The sequence below is a fragment of the Photinus pyralis genome, unplaced genomic scaffold, assembly GCF_008802855.1.
Source record: "Photinus pyralis isolate 1611_PpyrPB1 unplaced genomic scaffold, Ppyr1.3 Ppyr1.4_LG2, whole genome shotgun sequence".
In the NCBI taxonomy this organism is placed as follows: Eukaryota; Metazoa; Arthropoda; class Insecta; order Coleoptera; family Lampyridae; genus Photinus; species Photinus pyralis.
This window is the reverse complement of record NW_022170403.1, coordinates 26,539,901-26,556,521: the sequence shown is the minus strand read 5'-3', so window position 1 is coordinate 26,556,521 and position 16,621 is coordinate 26,539,901. Positions and strand designations below refer to the sequence as shown.

The 16,621-nt window shown below is 35.0% G+C and overlaps 1 protein-coding gene across 1 annotated transcript in view; it reads left to right on the top strand.

Moving 5' to 3' along the window:
- Positions 1–16,621, top strand: part of LOC116162945 (acid sphingomyelinase-like phosphodiesterase 3a) — a 239,878-nt gene that overhangs the window by 214,544 nt on the left and 8,713 nt on the right. Inside the window, exon 4 of the mRNA XM_031476721.1 lies at positions 13,230–13,342. Within this exon, the coding sequence (XP_031332581.1) occupies positions 13,230–13,342 (113 nt within the window). The remainder of the gene's footprint in view (positions 1–13,229; positions 13,343–16,621) is intronic.

Genomic DNA, 16,621 nt, shown 5'->3' with positions numbered 1-16,621 from the left:
AAGATCAAGAGCATTATCTCAATGATCTAAACATGAATTTGATCTATTTTTATGGACCACATGGATTTTGATCAAAACATGTCAAAATCGTTATTTATGCACCAAGATCGTTGGGAAAAGACTAGGCGCATTATCTCAATGCCCAAGACATGAATTTGATGCATTTTGGCGACCACGTGGATTTTGATCAAAACATGTCAAAATCGTTATTTATGCACCAAGAGCGTTGGGAAAAAGACTAAGCGCATTATCCCAATGCCCAAGACATGAATTTGATGCATTTTTGGCGACCACGTGGATTTTGATCAAAACATGTCAAAATCGTTATTTATGCACCAAGATCATTGGGAAAAAGACTAGGGGCATTATCTCAATGCCCAAGACATGAATTTGATGAATTTTTGGCGAAAACGTGGATTTTGATCAAAACATGTCAAAATCGTTATTTATGCACCAAGATCGTTGGGAAAAAGATCAAGAGCATGATCTCAATGATCTAAACATGAATTTGATCTATTTTTATGGACCACATGGATTTTGATCAAAACATGTCAAAATCGTTATTTATGCACCAAGATCGTTGGGGAAAAAACCAAGAGCATTATCTCAAAGCCCAAGACATGAATTTGATGCATTTTTGTTAACTATAAAATGTATTTTGTAAGATTAAAATAAATTGTCGTTAAAAGTGATTGTAATACTGAGGATCCTTCGATATTTCGTTGTATCGGTTTATTCTAATACAATTCGGGACATGGAAAGTTTTTTACGGCAGTATTAAAGCAAACATCACAGAAATGGCAGTTGACAAGCAATCGAGTATTATTTTCAACAAACCAGCATTTCATTTACTTCATAATCTGTACACTTGAACCGAGGGCACTGACTTAACTGCGTTATTCGATCAAACTAGGTTACTGGGTCAAACTGGGTCAAGTTGGGTCACTGGGTCAAACTGGGTCACTGGGTCTAACTGAAAAGAGTATGACGTGACCCAGCGACCCAGTGACCCAGTTTAGTTTAGTGACCCAGGTGACCTAGTTGACCCAGTGACCCAGTCCAACTCTGACCAACATAGCTATTGATGGGCACAATAGCCAACGCTATCAGGAAAGAGGAAAACAAAACAAAAAAATAATTACTTATAATAATTCCTGTAAGTTTAGCGATTTTATTCAATGGAGTTTATTGTGTGTGTTTCTTTGGCTTTACGTTTGGGTTGAATACGAGTGGGTTGTGATAACGTGGTGTGAGCGAGTACTGTTGTTTACATATATACCGTGTGGATCATGTGCGTATGTAGTATCTTGTGTTATGTTTAGAAATTTACGAACAATATGGCATGCGTTGACAATGACTGCTTTTTGTAAATGTTTGTATGTGTTTTTATCTATACCTAATAGTTGTAAATTGTGGTGTATTGTCTTTGGTATAACTCCGGTAGCACTAAGAATAAGTGGGAACTATAACAGTGGATTTCATTCTCCATTGCGTCTTAAGCTCGATAGCTATATCGGTGTATTTGCAGTGTTTTTCTGCATGTAGTCAAGGATAATAACAACGAAAAAGAAAAGAAAGGTAATCTCTAACTTCAAGAAAAGGTTGTCTTGATGGTAACTATTACCTATCATAAAATAAACATCATTGTATATTACATTTCAAGTTGTAATCACATGTACTATCAAAATGCTTGTTAGAGAATTATCTTTGATAAAATCTTTCGAAGGATACCCACACCTGGCAATGGCAAACGTTAGTCGTTACGTGACCATTCTGCATTACGTTGTATTTGTTCTGAAAATATTAACGGAAATGGTACAATATAATCTCCCAGACATCTCAGAAACGTAAAAATGAAAGAAATTTGATCCCCTAATAGTTTTTCCTCCTCTTCAAGAAAAATACCAGATGTAATTTAGGCGAACAATGGAATCCGCTTTATTAAATAGTATACCAACTTATAAAAAGTGAACTCTTTTCGAATACATGTTTGCGCTGCGGCGCTGCCTTATTGTAGACGTGGATGATATTAAAAAAAAAAGATCTTGAACGCAAAGCTTTTGTGTGACTAAAGTTCATTTGTAATATTGCACAACATCTAAGTTGAATACTAACATTAAAATGGAGAACGTTTTGCATTACAATTAATGACTTTTCCTTTTTATCTAAAATTTAATACTTTCATACTTTATTTCATAGCCGTTATATTTTTAATTAAAAAAATTTCATTTATTACATCATGCTTTTATTTAATCGTATTGGGTAGGCATGAATTCAATTTAAATAACGCGAAATGCTGTCGGCATCCGTAAAATTTTACCAATAAAGCGGAATGAAGGAAATACTCGGTTTATGGTTTTAACTCAAAATGCTACGGTAAATACAAAGTGTCTAAATAATCGTTAGCAATTATATTATAGCTTCTTCAAATTGTTATTTTAAATTAAAAGTATATTTTTGTATGGCAAATTGCGTTATCGTGTCTGGTAGAAGCCATACATACGTCCATTAACTTGTATTGACGCTTTTCTGTAGATTCTCTGAATTATCAATTAAGGAAATTCAACGACTGGTACTACACAAGCCACGCAAAGCATAGAGTCTCAGTTTATCCCCTTAACAACTTAGGGTTGCGAGAAACCTTAATCTGCGAGTAGGCTAAGTATATTGCGAACATCGTTTGTAAAGTCCCAACTACATTAATGCATATTAACTGTATCCCTTACACAAACTTAGTTTCGTAAATAGTATTGGTTATAATTTATTGGGCGTCTGTTTCATGTTAACGTTTCACCATTAAATAAACAGTCCCTACTTTGATGCAGCATTATTGGAAAAAAGAATCAATCCACAAACATGAGTTCTGGAATTTCAATGGCGTCAGTCTATTCAATCTCAAGGGCTATCTCATCTCATACCTTAACTACAAGTACACTTAGCACGTGAACTTAATTATACAACCCTTCATTGTGTTAGATAATTGATTAACTATTAATGTAATATGAAATCATCTCCATTTGACAGGTAGGTATGCCTGTTCTGTTGTAATTAATTATGTCACAACTTTTATCTTACTACTTACTATTTTGAATGCGCGATATAATATGTATGTAGGTACACTGCAGTGTTCATGATAAGCATGTCTATCATGGAGGTCTCGGAAGATACCAAGATGACCAAATTGGGAAAAGTTGTGCAATTAAAGAGTAGGTACGTAATTATCATACTGTAAAGAAAACCGGAAAATTTCGATGACTTACAGAGCACATAGCCCGTCTTTTGCTAGCCGACGGTCCATTTATATTTGGCATTAGAATGCTAAGCGCCTTTAATGTCTTTTCGGCATTTAGTGCACTTTATGTATTCACTCATAGACATTTTCCTACCTATAACTACTCCCAGGTATTTTGCGTGTTCTTGAGCTTTGGTTTGGTGCCGCTCTACATGTATCTCCATGTCTTTCGCTTTGCTGCCCCCATATAGAATAACCATTTCTGTTTCATGTGGAGCAATTTCCTAATTTTTTCATGTTTAGCACCCATATCACGTGGTTTCTCTCAGACTTGCAACTTCCTGTTCACCAGGTATGATTGGACAAGCTTGATGAGGAGTTGAATTCCTTCCACCGGTGCACTGTTAAACACATTTTTATACAACACTGTACACAACACGCTGTAATATCTCCACCTTTAACCAAAGAAACTACACGAATACAACTTACTGAACAAACAAACACGATAAATAAAAGTAACGCAACATATACTAAACTATAATGACAGATGCACCCAATAAAGTTACACGTCCTCGCACAGCTAAAAAACACAAAATTCTTTCTTCTCCGAAACACACCACGTTATCACAACCTACTCGTATTCAACCCAAACGCAAAGACAAATAAACACTTTCGCAATAAACAACTCCACTTAATTAAACTCGTAGGAAATATTGTTGATTAGCGGCAGCGTTTCCAAGCAAAAGACATGAACAAAGTATTGGCACTCATTTATTACACATTAAAATGTATGGACAACTGACGAGACGTCATGACATCATTTTTACAGACAAGTACAACTACGACTAACTTCACACTGAACATAATGGCTGTGTCTATATTACATGTATAATGCATTGTGATCATATTTACAACACTCTCCCTTGATCTCAATGCTTATCAATAATTAACAACAGAAGCACGAATCAACTTAGTCCTATAGCTTTGGAACAGAAAATGTGTTTTTCCTTCCGTTGAAGATAGAGAAACGACTTTTTGTTTTCTACTCTCCCAAGCAATTGCTGCTCCACTTAATAGAAGAGTGAAACCTGAATTAGATTTTCGATCTGTAGGGTCATTACCCCAATCTGAATCGACATAAGCATGAAGTGCTTTGTGTGTCTCTTTATATAATAAACCTACATCTGCAGTTCCTTTATTAAGATACCGCAGAACTCGTTTTGCTGCTAACCAGTGTGAATTATCATTTGATGTATTAAATTGGCTAAGATACGATGCTGCATATGCAATATCAGGTCTACAGGTAGTACTTAAATACATTAGGCAACCTATTCATTCTTCATAAAATTTTATATTATTATCATCCTTAGTAGGCTTTTCCAATTTAACATTCAAATCTAAAGGAGTACTAACCGAATTAGCATCAGACATACCAAATTTATCTAAAATGTTTAAAATATATTTCTTATTACTTAACTTAATTGTCTGTTTCTGTCTATCGCGTTCTATACTTAGCCCTAAAACGTTAGTTGCGGGACCTAAATCCTTAAGCTTAAATTTCGACTTTAATGCATCTTTCAGTTTAACACATTCATTGATATTACCTATTATAAAAAATAAAATAATCACCAACATACAGTGCTATGATAACTAATGAATTTTCCTTAGCTTTATAAAAATGCAAGGTTCATAATTGCTTTGGTTAAAATTTTGACAATTTCTAAATCTAAATCTGTAGCAATGGCAAAAAGTAATCTCAAAGAAGAACTATATCTAATAACAGGAGAAAAAGTCTCTGTATAGTCAATGCCAAATTTTTGACTACATCCTCTTGCACAGAGGCGAGCTTTGTACCTGGCTACATTGCCGTCAGGGTCATTTTTAATTTTGTAAACCCATTTATTTGTTACTCAGTTGTAAACGTTGATTAACAAGACAAAACGCAAACGGGTAAACGTCATGTTTAAACGCTACTATTATGTTCTCAATTTAAATTAGAATTAAGTCTAAAAATCTAGCGCGCTGTTGCTAGGAAAAAATAATAATTGACAATCCTTTTTTTTCCTAGCAACAGCGCGCTAGATTTTTAGACTTAATTCTAATTTAAATTGAGAACATAATAGCTACTGACTTGTAAAACTGACAGCTGACCTGTAAAAATTTTACAAGTTAGTAATCTAGTAATTTCATTGGCCAGAATTAATGCGAAGTCTCTGTTACATGGATAACATGATATTTTAGACATTTCTTCAAGATCAATTTAAGAACTAATTATTTATGTTTACTATTGTTTATAAATGAGTAACAAATAAAATATTGTACATTATACGCCAGGTAATAGTTTTTACTGGCTCTAGGAGATGACAGGCTCGCCTGACGGCTCGCCAGTCAACTTCTCCTATCGCCAGTAAAATCTCACTTACTTGGCTAATAATGTAAAATACTATTACATGTTATTACATTACAATTATCAGGCTTGCCGACTAGGGACCAAGTATGATTTTGAATAAGACTGTTATACTCCCTTTGCATAGCCTCGACCCATTTTATTTTATCTACAGATAACATAGCATCTGAATAATTAAATGGTTCTCTTTCACTACATAAATAAGTTACAAAGTCCGGAAAAAGTTTTTGCTTACGTACCCGTTGAGGACGATCTTCGTGTAGGATGATTGGATCCTTGGTTTGTGCAGTACGGGTGACGGTTTCGGGTTCTTCCATGGAATTTGTCCCTTCAGAGATGATGTTACCGGATTCCTCTTGAGAAGTGGACGAAAAACTGTCATTGGAGTCGGTCGAATCTTCGTGGGAATCAGATGGGATTTTATCATCACCTTCGGAATTTATTTGTGAAACCAAGGAGGAATTCATGTCACGATGTTCCAGATGAGGGTTTTCATTTGAATTATCTTGTTGGATTACCAATGCATTGATGTTAGAATGTGTGCGACCTGTAGGCGAATCCTCAGACAATGATTGAAAACCTAAAGGTCTAAGAACTTCATGTTCAAGAAATTCTACACTGCACGCTGTGGTAATTTTATTGTTAGTTGTGTCAAACAATCTATATGCTGTAGGATTGTCACTGTAACCCACGAAAACGTACACTTTACTTTTTGGATTCAACTTTTTTCGTTTTTCTGACGGAATATGTGCATAAGCAGGACACCCGAAAATTTTTAAATTGGACAAATCTACTTTCTTACCAGTCCATCTCTCTTCAGGAGTTTGATTTGGAATCTTCTTGGTTGGCGATCTGTTTATCAGGTATACAGCAGTATTTGCAGCTTCTGCCCACATGCGTTGATCACAATTCACGTCTTCCATCATTGAACGTACCTTATCAACGATGGTGCGATTGTATCGCTCGGCTACCCCATTTTGTTCTTGATTATAGGCAACTATCAATTGATGCTTGATACCGCTCTCGGCTCTTCTTTAAAAGATTTATAAACGAACGATTGCAGTATTCGCTGCCGTTGTCAGACGGAATAGATTTAATTTTACGATCACATTCGTTCTCTACCATGGCTTTGAACTCTTCGAACACGGAAGTAACTTCGTCTTTTGATTTAAGGAAATAAATTAAGACTTTGCGACTGTAATCATCTATAAGAGTGAACATATATCGGGCTCCACCCCATGATTCTACCGGCATGTAGCACAGATCAGTATGCAATAGATCAAGTCGATTATCAGATAGTTTGCGCTTACTTGATTTAAAAACTTTTCTACACATTTTTCCTTTAAGACAAGAAGTACACTTTTTAAATTGTGCGTTCGAATAGTCAATACCGGTTGCATAACCACCCTTTAACAAATTCATACTGACCGCATTCAAATGTCCCAGGCGCCTGTGCCACAATTCCATGTCGTTTTCACCATGAGTAAGGTAAACCGCTTCATTTTTCATTGTGTTAAGAACGTAAAGGCCGCAGGTGTTAGACGCTGTTGCTGAGATCTCTCCCTGAACGGTACAGTCCCTTTTGTCGACGATATGGCAACCTTCATTGTTAAAAATTATACATCAAACCCTTGCGGACGAGTTCGCTCACTGAGAGTAAATTAACAGACAAATTTTTCACGTACATATGTCAGTTATTGTCCTTCCACTTCCGTCGTCGAGTTTAATAACTGTTGTTACGCCGGTACCTTGGCAGATTAATTTTTCATTGTTGGCAAGATATACTTCTCGTCCACTATTTTTGACACTAAAATTGATTAATAGCTCCCGGTTTCCAGTCTTATGACAAGAACTACCGCTGTCAATGTACCAAACTGAAGACGATAGAGGACTACTTGCAGCACATAAAGCGCGATGGTGTGGCTTGAAAACAGGTTTCACATTTCTGACTTCGTATGAAGCATTTGTAGATTTAGCTGTTGTGGAAGTCTGCTTGGCGGCTAGTTTCTTGCAGTCCGATTTCCAGTGATTGGGCCTTTTACAATAGGAGCACCAAGGTTTCTTGATGGAAAGCAATGCTCGATCCATATTTAGGTGGTTACTGGATGAGCTTCCATATTTATCATCTTGGAGCAATTTCTGCTTGATAAGGTCACTTGTAATAGTTGCTCCTGAATTTTCAAGAGCCATAACCATTGGGTCGTACTCCTCAGGTAACCCAGAAAGCACAATCACAGCTAAAAATTCATCATCAAGGGGTTTTCCCATATCCGATAGTTGTGGAGATAGACTTAGAGTGTCATTTACATAATCCTCCATTGACTTAAAGAGGGTTAATTTTATATTACACAGTCTCCTCAAAATTTTTAATCTAGAATTTAGACCTTGATCAGAGTAAGCCTTTTTTAAAGAATTCCACGCATCCTTCGCTGTTTTAGCAGATGTTATTAATGGAAACACTGATCTGTCAACGCTTAGACTAATTTTAGCTAAGGCTTTTTCGTCTTTTCTAGCTTTAACTTCTACAGATGTCGAATCAGCGTAGCCTTCGATAGCATGCCATAAGTTGTCGAGTTTGAGGATACTTTTCATTTGAAATTTCCAGTCCTGATAATTTTCTCTGCCTTTACGCCTTTGGTAAGGTAGAATTGGCAAATGTGTCTGCTCTTCACTCATTTTGTAGCGAGTTAAAGACAATGGCGACTACAACAAAAAATTTCAGATATGGATCTTTTACTTAGATTTATTGAAGTATTTGTCCTGGTCCTGGTGTTGGCTCTGGGCCCATAACCTGTTGATTAGCGGCAGCGTTTCCAAGCAAAAGACATGAACAAAGTATTGGCACTCATTTATTACACATTAAAATGTATGGACAACTGACGAGACGTCATGACATCATTTTTACAGACAAGTACAACTACGACTAACTTCACACTGAACATAATGGCTGTGTCTATATTACATGTATAATAATGCATTGTGATCATATTTACAACAAATATGTGTGTTTCTATTTTTTTTATGTTACTTTTTTTTAAATTATTATTACTATTTTATCTTATTCTATTTTATTTTTATTTTTTTTAATTATAGCATTTAGGACTAAACTAGACGAATGACGTACAGATAAACACCAATCCTTATTAGATTTTAATCCGTGCGATTAGTTAACCAAGCTAGACCTGAGTTCTGACAAGAAGCACTGACCATAATAATAATAATGAGAAAGTTCTCTTTATTTTTTTGTATCTGTTCAACTAACAACAAAAAATAAAAACGAAGTTGGCCAATTTCCGTTGTTCTCGAATATCTCCGGAAGTAAGCGGAATTTTCTGGTTTTTTTTAGAGCATGATAATAACTCTTTAATTGGGCAAGTTTTCCCTAGTTTGACCATCGTCGTATCTTCTATGGTTTCCAAGATCCCCATGATAGACATCCTCATCTTGGACACAGGGTATAGCTCCTGTGATTACTTACTTAGAAGAAAGTCTTTTCCAGATTTGAAAATTATATCCAAAAGTTTAAGTTCCTGAATTACTGGCTTATCAAATTAATATTTTTTGTCTCTCTGGGATACTGCTTAACTGTGCAGAGTTTCGAATACGTGTGAAAAGGTTTCTATATTTTCACATTTTCACGTTATTGTAACTAAGCTCCTAACCCCCAAATAAGCGATTGCGTGGCCGTATTATAAGGTATAATATATACAGTGAATTTTTTTTAAATGCGAACATAGGAATTTGTGTGCAATGTAATTTCCCTATGTTCGATTTCTAAAAAAACACATCAATCTATTGAGCAGTTCAAATGAGTAGTAGATACAATTGACAGCTGTCACATTTTTAAAAATACCGCCGGCCAATTTAAGTACGAAATAGGTTAGGTTAATGCTTAGAATGTCAAGGAGGACACTCTTAGACCATATAGTACATGGACTGCTATTATCCCTATGCTTTCAATACAAAATGGGTGGTCACGGATAGAGGGCACTGTAGTCGTGGGTATGTGAATCTCAGGGTAAACTAAAGTCGTATGAACACCACTCGGATCGCGTAAAGAGTAGCTTTTATGGGAACCGCGTAGTGCGGGAAGCTTTAAATACTCTTCATTATTTACTATACGTCCACAAATACGGATAGGTTTGCTTTTTTGGCATATCTAGGCGAATAATTAATTGACGTTTGTTAATTTATAGGTTGACAGTCTCAAATCGTGTCTAATCGCACAACTTCGGACAGACTCGTTTACCCTGAAACTCACATACCCAGGCGATGTCCTTGACCATATTTTCGTTACAATTAGCAGTCCATGCACTATATGGTCTAAGAGGACACTTCGAACATTTATTGTAATTGTTTTCGTTATGTTTTTTTTTTATTTTCTTCATTTATATATTGAATAGATCAAATTAGTAGAATACCAGGTGCACATGACCTACAAATAATTGAAGGTTGGTTCACAATGAACTGTGATGTCAGCGCGTGCCATGTAAGTCAAGTTTTCGTAAGTTTAAGAAAAATGTATCCTAAAGTTGCTATGGCCTCACATGGCTTATTTAAAAAAATCTTACCGAGTGCTCTTCATAATAAATACTATGAGTTGCTGTTCATAGTCGCACAAGTTGCGCGTTTTGGGAATGTGAACCGCGCACGCCTCATAGATTGATGTGTTTTTTTTTTAATCGAACATAGGGAAATTACAATGCATGTATAATGATTTTACCCCCTTCACCTATGGTGTATTGCTCCAATGACCACATCGTACATGTCTGTTTATTCCGGTTTTGCTAGTATGTAGTGATTTTATCGGTAGAAACACAAATGTTAAAATGTTATACATGAAACACTATGGATTAATTCCCCTTACGATCGCGCAAATAATAGAATTCATGTGCACAAAATGAAGTCACCCCACTACTATTATTATAGGTACACTCACGATACACTCGTAATTCGTATCGTGGGTACACTAAACTTTTCATCAATCTAGTAGATTAAATGCAGATTTGTGTAATCCTCTCCAATCCATTTTCAAATTGTAATTTATAAATGTTTTTGGAAATTGCACTACTTACCATTCTCTATCGAGGTTTATATAAAGATTACGAGAACTAAGAAGAAAGTACCTACGAATAACCTACCGCTTCAAACCACAATCGATTCCGAACAGGCATTAAAAACGGATTTAAAAGGCGCCTTAATGGAAAGTACGACGACGGTTTTCTAACTTTTGATTACTCTAGAAAAAGTTGATCAAAGGTTTTACACCTTTTTGTTCACTTCCATTACATCTTTGCTGATGAGTAAAAAAAACAATTAAAAATCGAAACTTAACTTGGTTAACTAAATTCCGATTTTCCAGTTCTTTAAGCGTTTCATGTTAAACTTACTTCCAATTTTAAATCAACATTTTATACATACACTTAGATTTTGTCTTCAACTCTTATGGCAATTGTGTTAAGGTTTACGAGCAAATTGTCATTACCGTATAATTGTAACTAATGAAAATAGGTAAATTATGTAAAGTTCATTTAAATTCTACAAACTTTTGTGAGGTTCTATCAACTTTTACACAAACGACGTAACCTAAAAGTGCGGTTAATGAAATTCGATTCGATTTGCGGCAGGCCACAATTGAGGAACTGAACAATTACATTTCAAGCCATTTCAATTCATCGTATAATGCTGCCTGTGATTTAACTGTGAAATTGCAACATTTTTCATTTAAAACAGCGAAAGCTTTAAAATCCCATTTCTCTTAACTTATAAATAAAGTCATGCGGTTATTTGATTCAATTCAATTTGATTACAAAATTTCGTTTCTGGATTTCAGGGTCAGGGTTAAAATAAGGGCAAATCATTACAATGTATAAAATACACTACTACACACATAATCTTAAGACAAGAGATCGGAGTGCATCTCTAATTAGAGCAAGGTTAAAATATACACAGGGTCGCTGATAAGTCTGGAAACTGTCGATTATCGGGAAAATGTACAATATAATGGAAACAAAGTTCTTTGCAAAAGTTTTGGGGTTCTTTAATATCTACTAGGCAGTAATAATTTTAATTGTACAGCGTTGGTCATAAAGTCGTGGCACACCAAAATTGCATTTTTTTAAAACGCTTTTTATGTTATTTAATGAAAATTTGTAAGACGCAACAGTATGGGGTGTTATGGACTAATTGCCTCTCTTACTAATTTGTGACATTCTTCGATAACTGTTCCCCACCGCAATGATGCCAAACTGACATATTATGATTGAATTGAAGATTTAAAACACAACATATCTCCTTGTGCTGCCATTGTATCACGCCAAGATACTACAACTTAACATGTAGTATTGCAATATCATGGTATCACGCCAGATAGCGATCAATAAAAAACAAAATGAATTTTTTTTCTATTTAATACAACCAAAGGTATAAGGTATACCCTTTACAAATTTGGTTTTTTGTTTTTAAGGAAATATCAATTAAAAAATTAAACGGCGAATAACAATTAACTAAGGAGGGATAGCGGTATCAGAACAAACAAGTATAAATTGTGCACAACTGCAGATAAAACGCATTTTTTTAACCGAAATAACTTTTGTTTTGACCAATGGATAATTTCTTGCAGACGTCTCAATCGCCCTTTGTGAGTATCCTCTTCCGACATTCTAAAGTTTAACTTGGCACCACTAAAAGCCTGCGTATGCAAAATCTGAGATCAATTGGTTGTCGTATGTAAAAGTTGTGCACGTTTTACTTTCAAAAACAGAATCTCAGGAAATAATTCGTGGGGGAGGAGGGGGCCCTTTTAGACAGCGAAATTTGATCGCCGTCTGGCACACCTTCAAGGTATAGGCTACCTACTGCAAAAAATTCCTGGACTCTAAGACCATTCCCCTAGAAGTAGTTCGAAACGGCAGAAGTGGGTCCGGACGGACGGACAAAATGTAATAGCACATTTTTTTAACTCTTAAAAAATGCGCTAAAAATGCTACTCAATACCATATAAATAAATAAAGTTGATGATGATAAACGTTGTATTGAAAATCTCTCAACGTTGTCTTGTATAGTCCAAAAAGTGGCAAAGAGAAAGTATTTTTATTTTATTTTAGCGCATTTTTTAAGAATTAAAAAAAAATGTGCTATTATTCGCGTTCTGTCCGTCCGTCCGTCCGCACCTACTTCTACCATTTTGAACTACTTACTTGTAGGCGAATGGTCCTAGCTAGAGTCCTGGAATTTTTTGCAGTAGGTCGCTGTCTAAAAGGGCCCCCCCCCCCAAGAATTATTTCCTGAGATGCTTTTTTTGAAAGTAAAACGTGCATAGCTTTTACATACGACAACCAATTGGTCTCAGATTTTGCATACGCATGCCTTTAGTAGTGCGAAGTTAAACTTTAGAAAATGGCGAGGGGAAAGGGGGAGGGGGTTAACACATGTTCTACCCTTCACGGTATTCTAATGAAAGGTCTCATCGAAATAAATTCCGTTTCGAAGATGTATTGAACGTGACTTTTTTCTCATAACTTCATAGACTAATTTTATAAATATCCTGTAAAACTAAATTAACTGTATTCTATAGTGCTATGTTTTCAGGCAGAGCGGTCTCTTGGGCAATGTTGGCACCATCCGTTACTCCAAGAAGAACATCCGATGGCCCAAACAATCCTGGAATACGATTATACAAATTTGACAAGGATACCGGCCAGGTTAGTATTAGCGTTGAGTCAAATAGTTGAGTAAATATATTCCATGGTATTAGTCACATTTCTTATGTACCTAGGTTTATTACTACATCGTGACTTTAGTAATAAAGTACTTCGTTACAGCATAAACAAACGAAAAATAAAGTTTCCTGTAATTGCGAAAAGAATCAACCTTGTTGTTTTAATAATTGTCTGCAGTTTGATTTGTATTTGTAGGAGAAGTGTTTTAGCAGATGCTTATTTTGAAACGTGGGAGGTAGACTTATCAATTAGAAAAAAAACTGTAAAGAATACCTACGTATAGAAATGTGAGAAAAACTTCCACGACCTTCCTAGTGGGATAGCCGGGATATCCTGGAAAAAGTGGAACTTCAAGTAAATCGTTATAAATAACGCAATTTTTTTAATTCAATCTTATGTTTACATACAAGACATCTGAGATTTCAGATTTGTTCTCCAACGTCAAAAGACCTGGAAAAACTGGAATTTTCCTAGGGAAAAGCTAGAATGGGTTTAGATCGATGGCAGGACGCGATTTTGAAATGCCAAACGTGTTTCTATTATTCTTAATATGTTGACGTTAAATATTATTTTCAATTCTCCGCAATATTGCATCTTTCCTTTCTAGGTTCCTCCTTCGAGACTTCATTTTCGGAATATTTACACATAAGTTTTCACATCGCCAGTAAATATGTCTTGACCAGACGTTCCAACCGACTTTTGAGAACACCTCCTTCGATAGGGTTTTCTTAAAATTTTTAATCATATAAAATTGTCTTTAAAAAGCGCGTACCAAACTACTTAAGTCCAAATTTTTGTAATTATAATAGATGATATTTATATTAGCACTTATTTTACCTTACCTTACTATAATCTGTGCAATAAACCGTACCCTCAACCATACCCTAAAGTTACAATTGGTAGACCACCCGCTAAAGTTCTGTGCCTACCTTATAGTTTGTTTTTGATTTCTCGTAATAAATTTAAAGTAATCTTTAAAAAAACAATTTGCAGACGTTGTTACTTAATCTCCGTATAACTTATCTTAAATGCTAACTAATTCTCTACGGGGTGTTTTTTTAGTTACTCTGAAGGCCGAAATGGAACGATCTTTGTTGCTATAAAGTGTTGAAACTTCCCTTCGTGTAACGAAGTTTTGGAATTTCGAACTAAAACTGTACCTACCTATACTACTAGACTAAAATATGTGCCGTCGCCTAGCTTAATTTCTATTATGTTCTCTGAAACTTACTACAAAATTTGTACAACTCTTTTCCACCTCACCGTTCCACATGCACCTGTCTTTAATACAATGAAATTTTTTAATACGTAGACTTTTTGGTAAAACCTTTTAACGTAATCTCAATTGAAGTGGCCATTTCATTTTTTAATTTATAGTAAATAATTTAAATCCTCAAATTGGACACCATAACAACAAAACCAATTTTTATTCACATTTTAATAAGACAGACTCGACAATAAATAATGAACCCTTGAGTTTGTCTGATTGAAATATTGAAATTATGGGATACAAGCTTAAATTCTTGAACGAAACTTGATTCTACACTTTAATTTAACGGACTCTTCAGTTTACAGGTTATTATTTATATCAAGCATTTAAAATTGATTGAATCCTTTAAGACCAGTTACTCAAAGCTTTACTTTAAATATTATACAAATTCCATCTACATTAAATCTTAAAGGTATTCAATATTTTCTTTAAATAGGTACTACAAAAATAAATGGAACTAATCTAATCTTAGACTACTGGTCGTCTCATTCATGGATAAGATCGAGTTTCTTAACATATACAGCTTGATGGTTATAGCAAAGATGTTATCAGATGTTTTCTTGCGAGAAAAATGCAAATGCACTCTACCTGCACAAGGGTTGTGCACAATTTATACTTGTTGTGGTATGTCCGCTGTGCCTCTTAATATAATCAACGTAGCGTAATTTTTCTTGCTTCTGCCAGCTCTTCAGGCTACAATTTGGAACCCCGCCGATAATGAATTCTTCTGGTAGGTTATTACTTGAAAGGGATTTTTTGTTTGATTACAATGGCTCGATTTCGGTGTTTGTCTCTTATTTGTGAGTAAGGATAAACCGAGGGATAAACTTAAAAAATGTGATCTGCGGACGTAGGTAACTACGTTTTTGCTGAACTTTATTACTGTTTATTACTCCTGGAAACTCCCCACTAAGCACTTGCTCCAAATTGTGGTTATAATCATCCACCAATCGGATTGAGTTTATTTTTGAAAATATTGACAGTAAATTAATTAGAATTTAGCTACTTTTATGTACGATTTAATTATTAGTTTGTTAATGTGCTACGAATCCGACGCAGTTTTTCTCGTATTCAAAAATTGGCTGGCTCCACACATTTACTTCCGTGTGAAGTCTTTATGAATGTTGGTCTGCAACTTGACGTTTAAAGAATTTGAAATTTTCTCTCCGTTTTATGATAGTAGGTAATCTTCGAGGTAATCCTTCTGTGTATATTAAAAATGCAACTTCTCTTGACGTAAAATTTTGTACGGCAAATTTCCCTTATCCCGAACTACCCTTAGGATTCGATACTAACGTTCGGAAAATACGATAACTAATTCAAAATGTTTACCACTGAAAAATTTAAATTCCCTTTTAATTGAAACCCTGTGATCTCTCCCCGATGGCTAAGAGATTCCATCTTCTATCTATTTTTTCAACCCTACTGAGTACTGAGTAAAATTTTCTACCTCCACAATGGTGAATTATTTTAAAAAATTTATTGGTTAGTTTCGTTCTTATTACCAATCACAGAACGGTTTTTTGGTCTTTCCGCTTAATTCAAAACCTGCAAGTTCAGCAAATTTCACATTGGCTTTACATGCCTAGCACGCTCGCTAGACGCAAAAAACTATTAAAGAATAAAGGCCAATTGAAAACCCTGCCTAAAAATGACACATCTCGTTCACTCCAATCAAACAGCTAAATTCTTTATACCATCATGAACGATATTTGTCTCGGCAGAACCTTGACATTTTTTCAGCTTTAAAAATTCTATTCCTTTTTTATATATTCCATCAGATTTTTAGCGGGAATTCCAATGGTAACATTATCGATTGGCTGTAGAATTCTCATACAATTCAGGGTATGGTCGGTTGGAAAAATTTTGTTGCATGAAGTATAAAATAAAATAATTATAGCTGTTTCAAATTTAAGTTGTGAGATATATGTACGAGTATAATCCGACTAATTTCTAAACGAGTAATAGATCCACGTATGTTTTTCTACAAT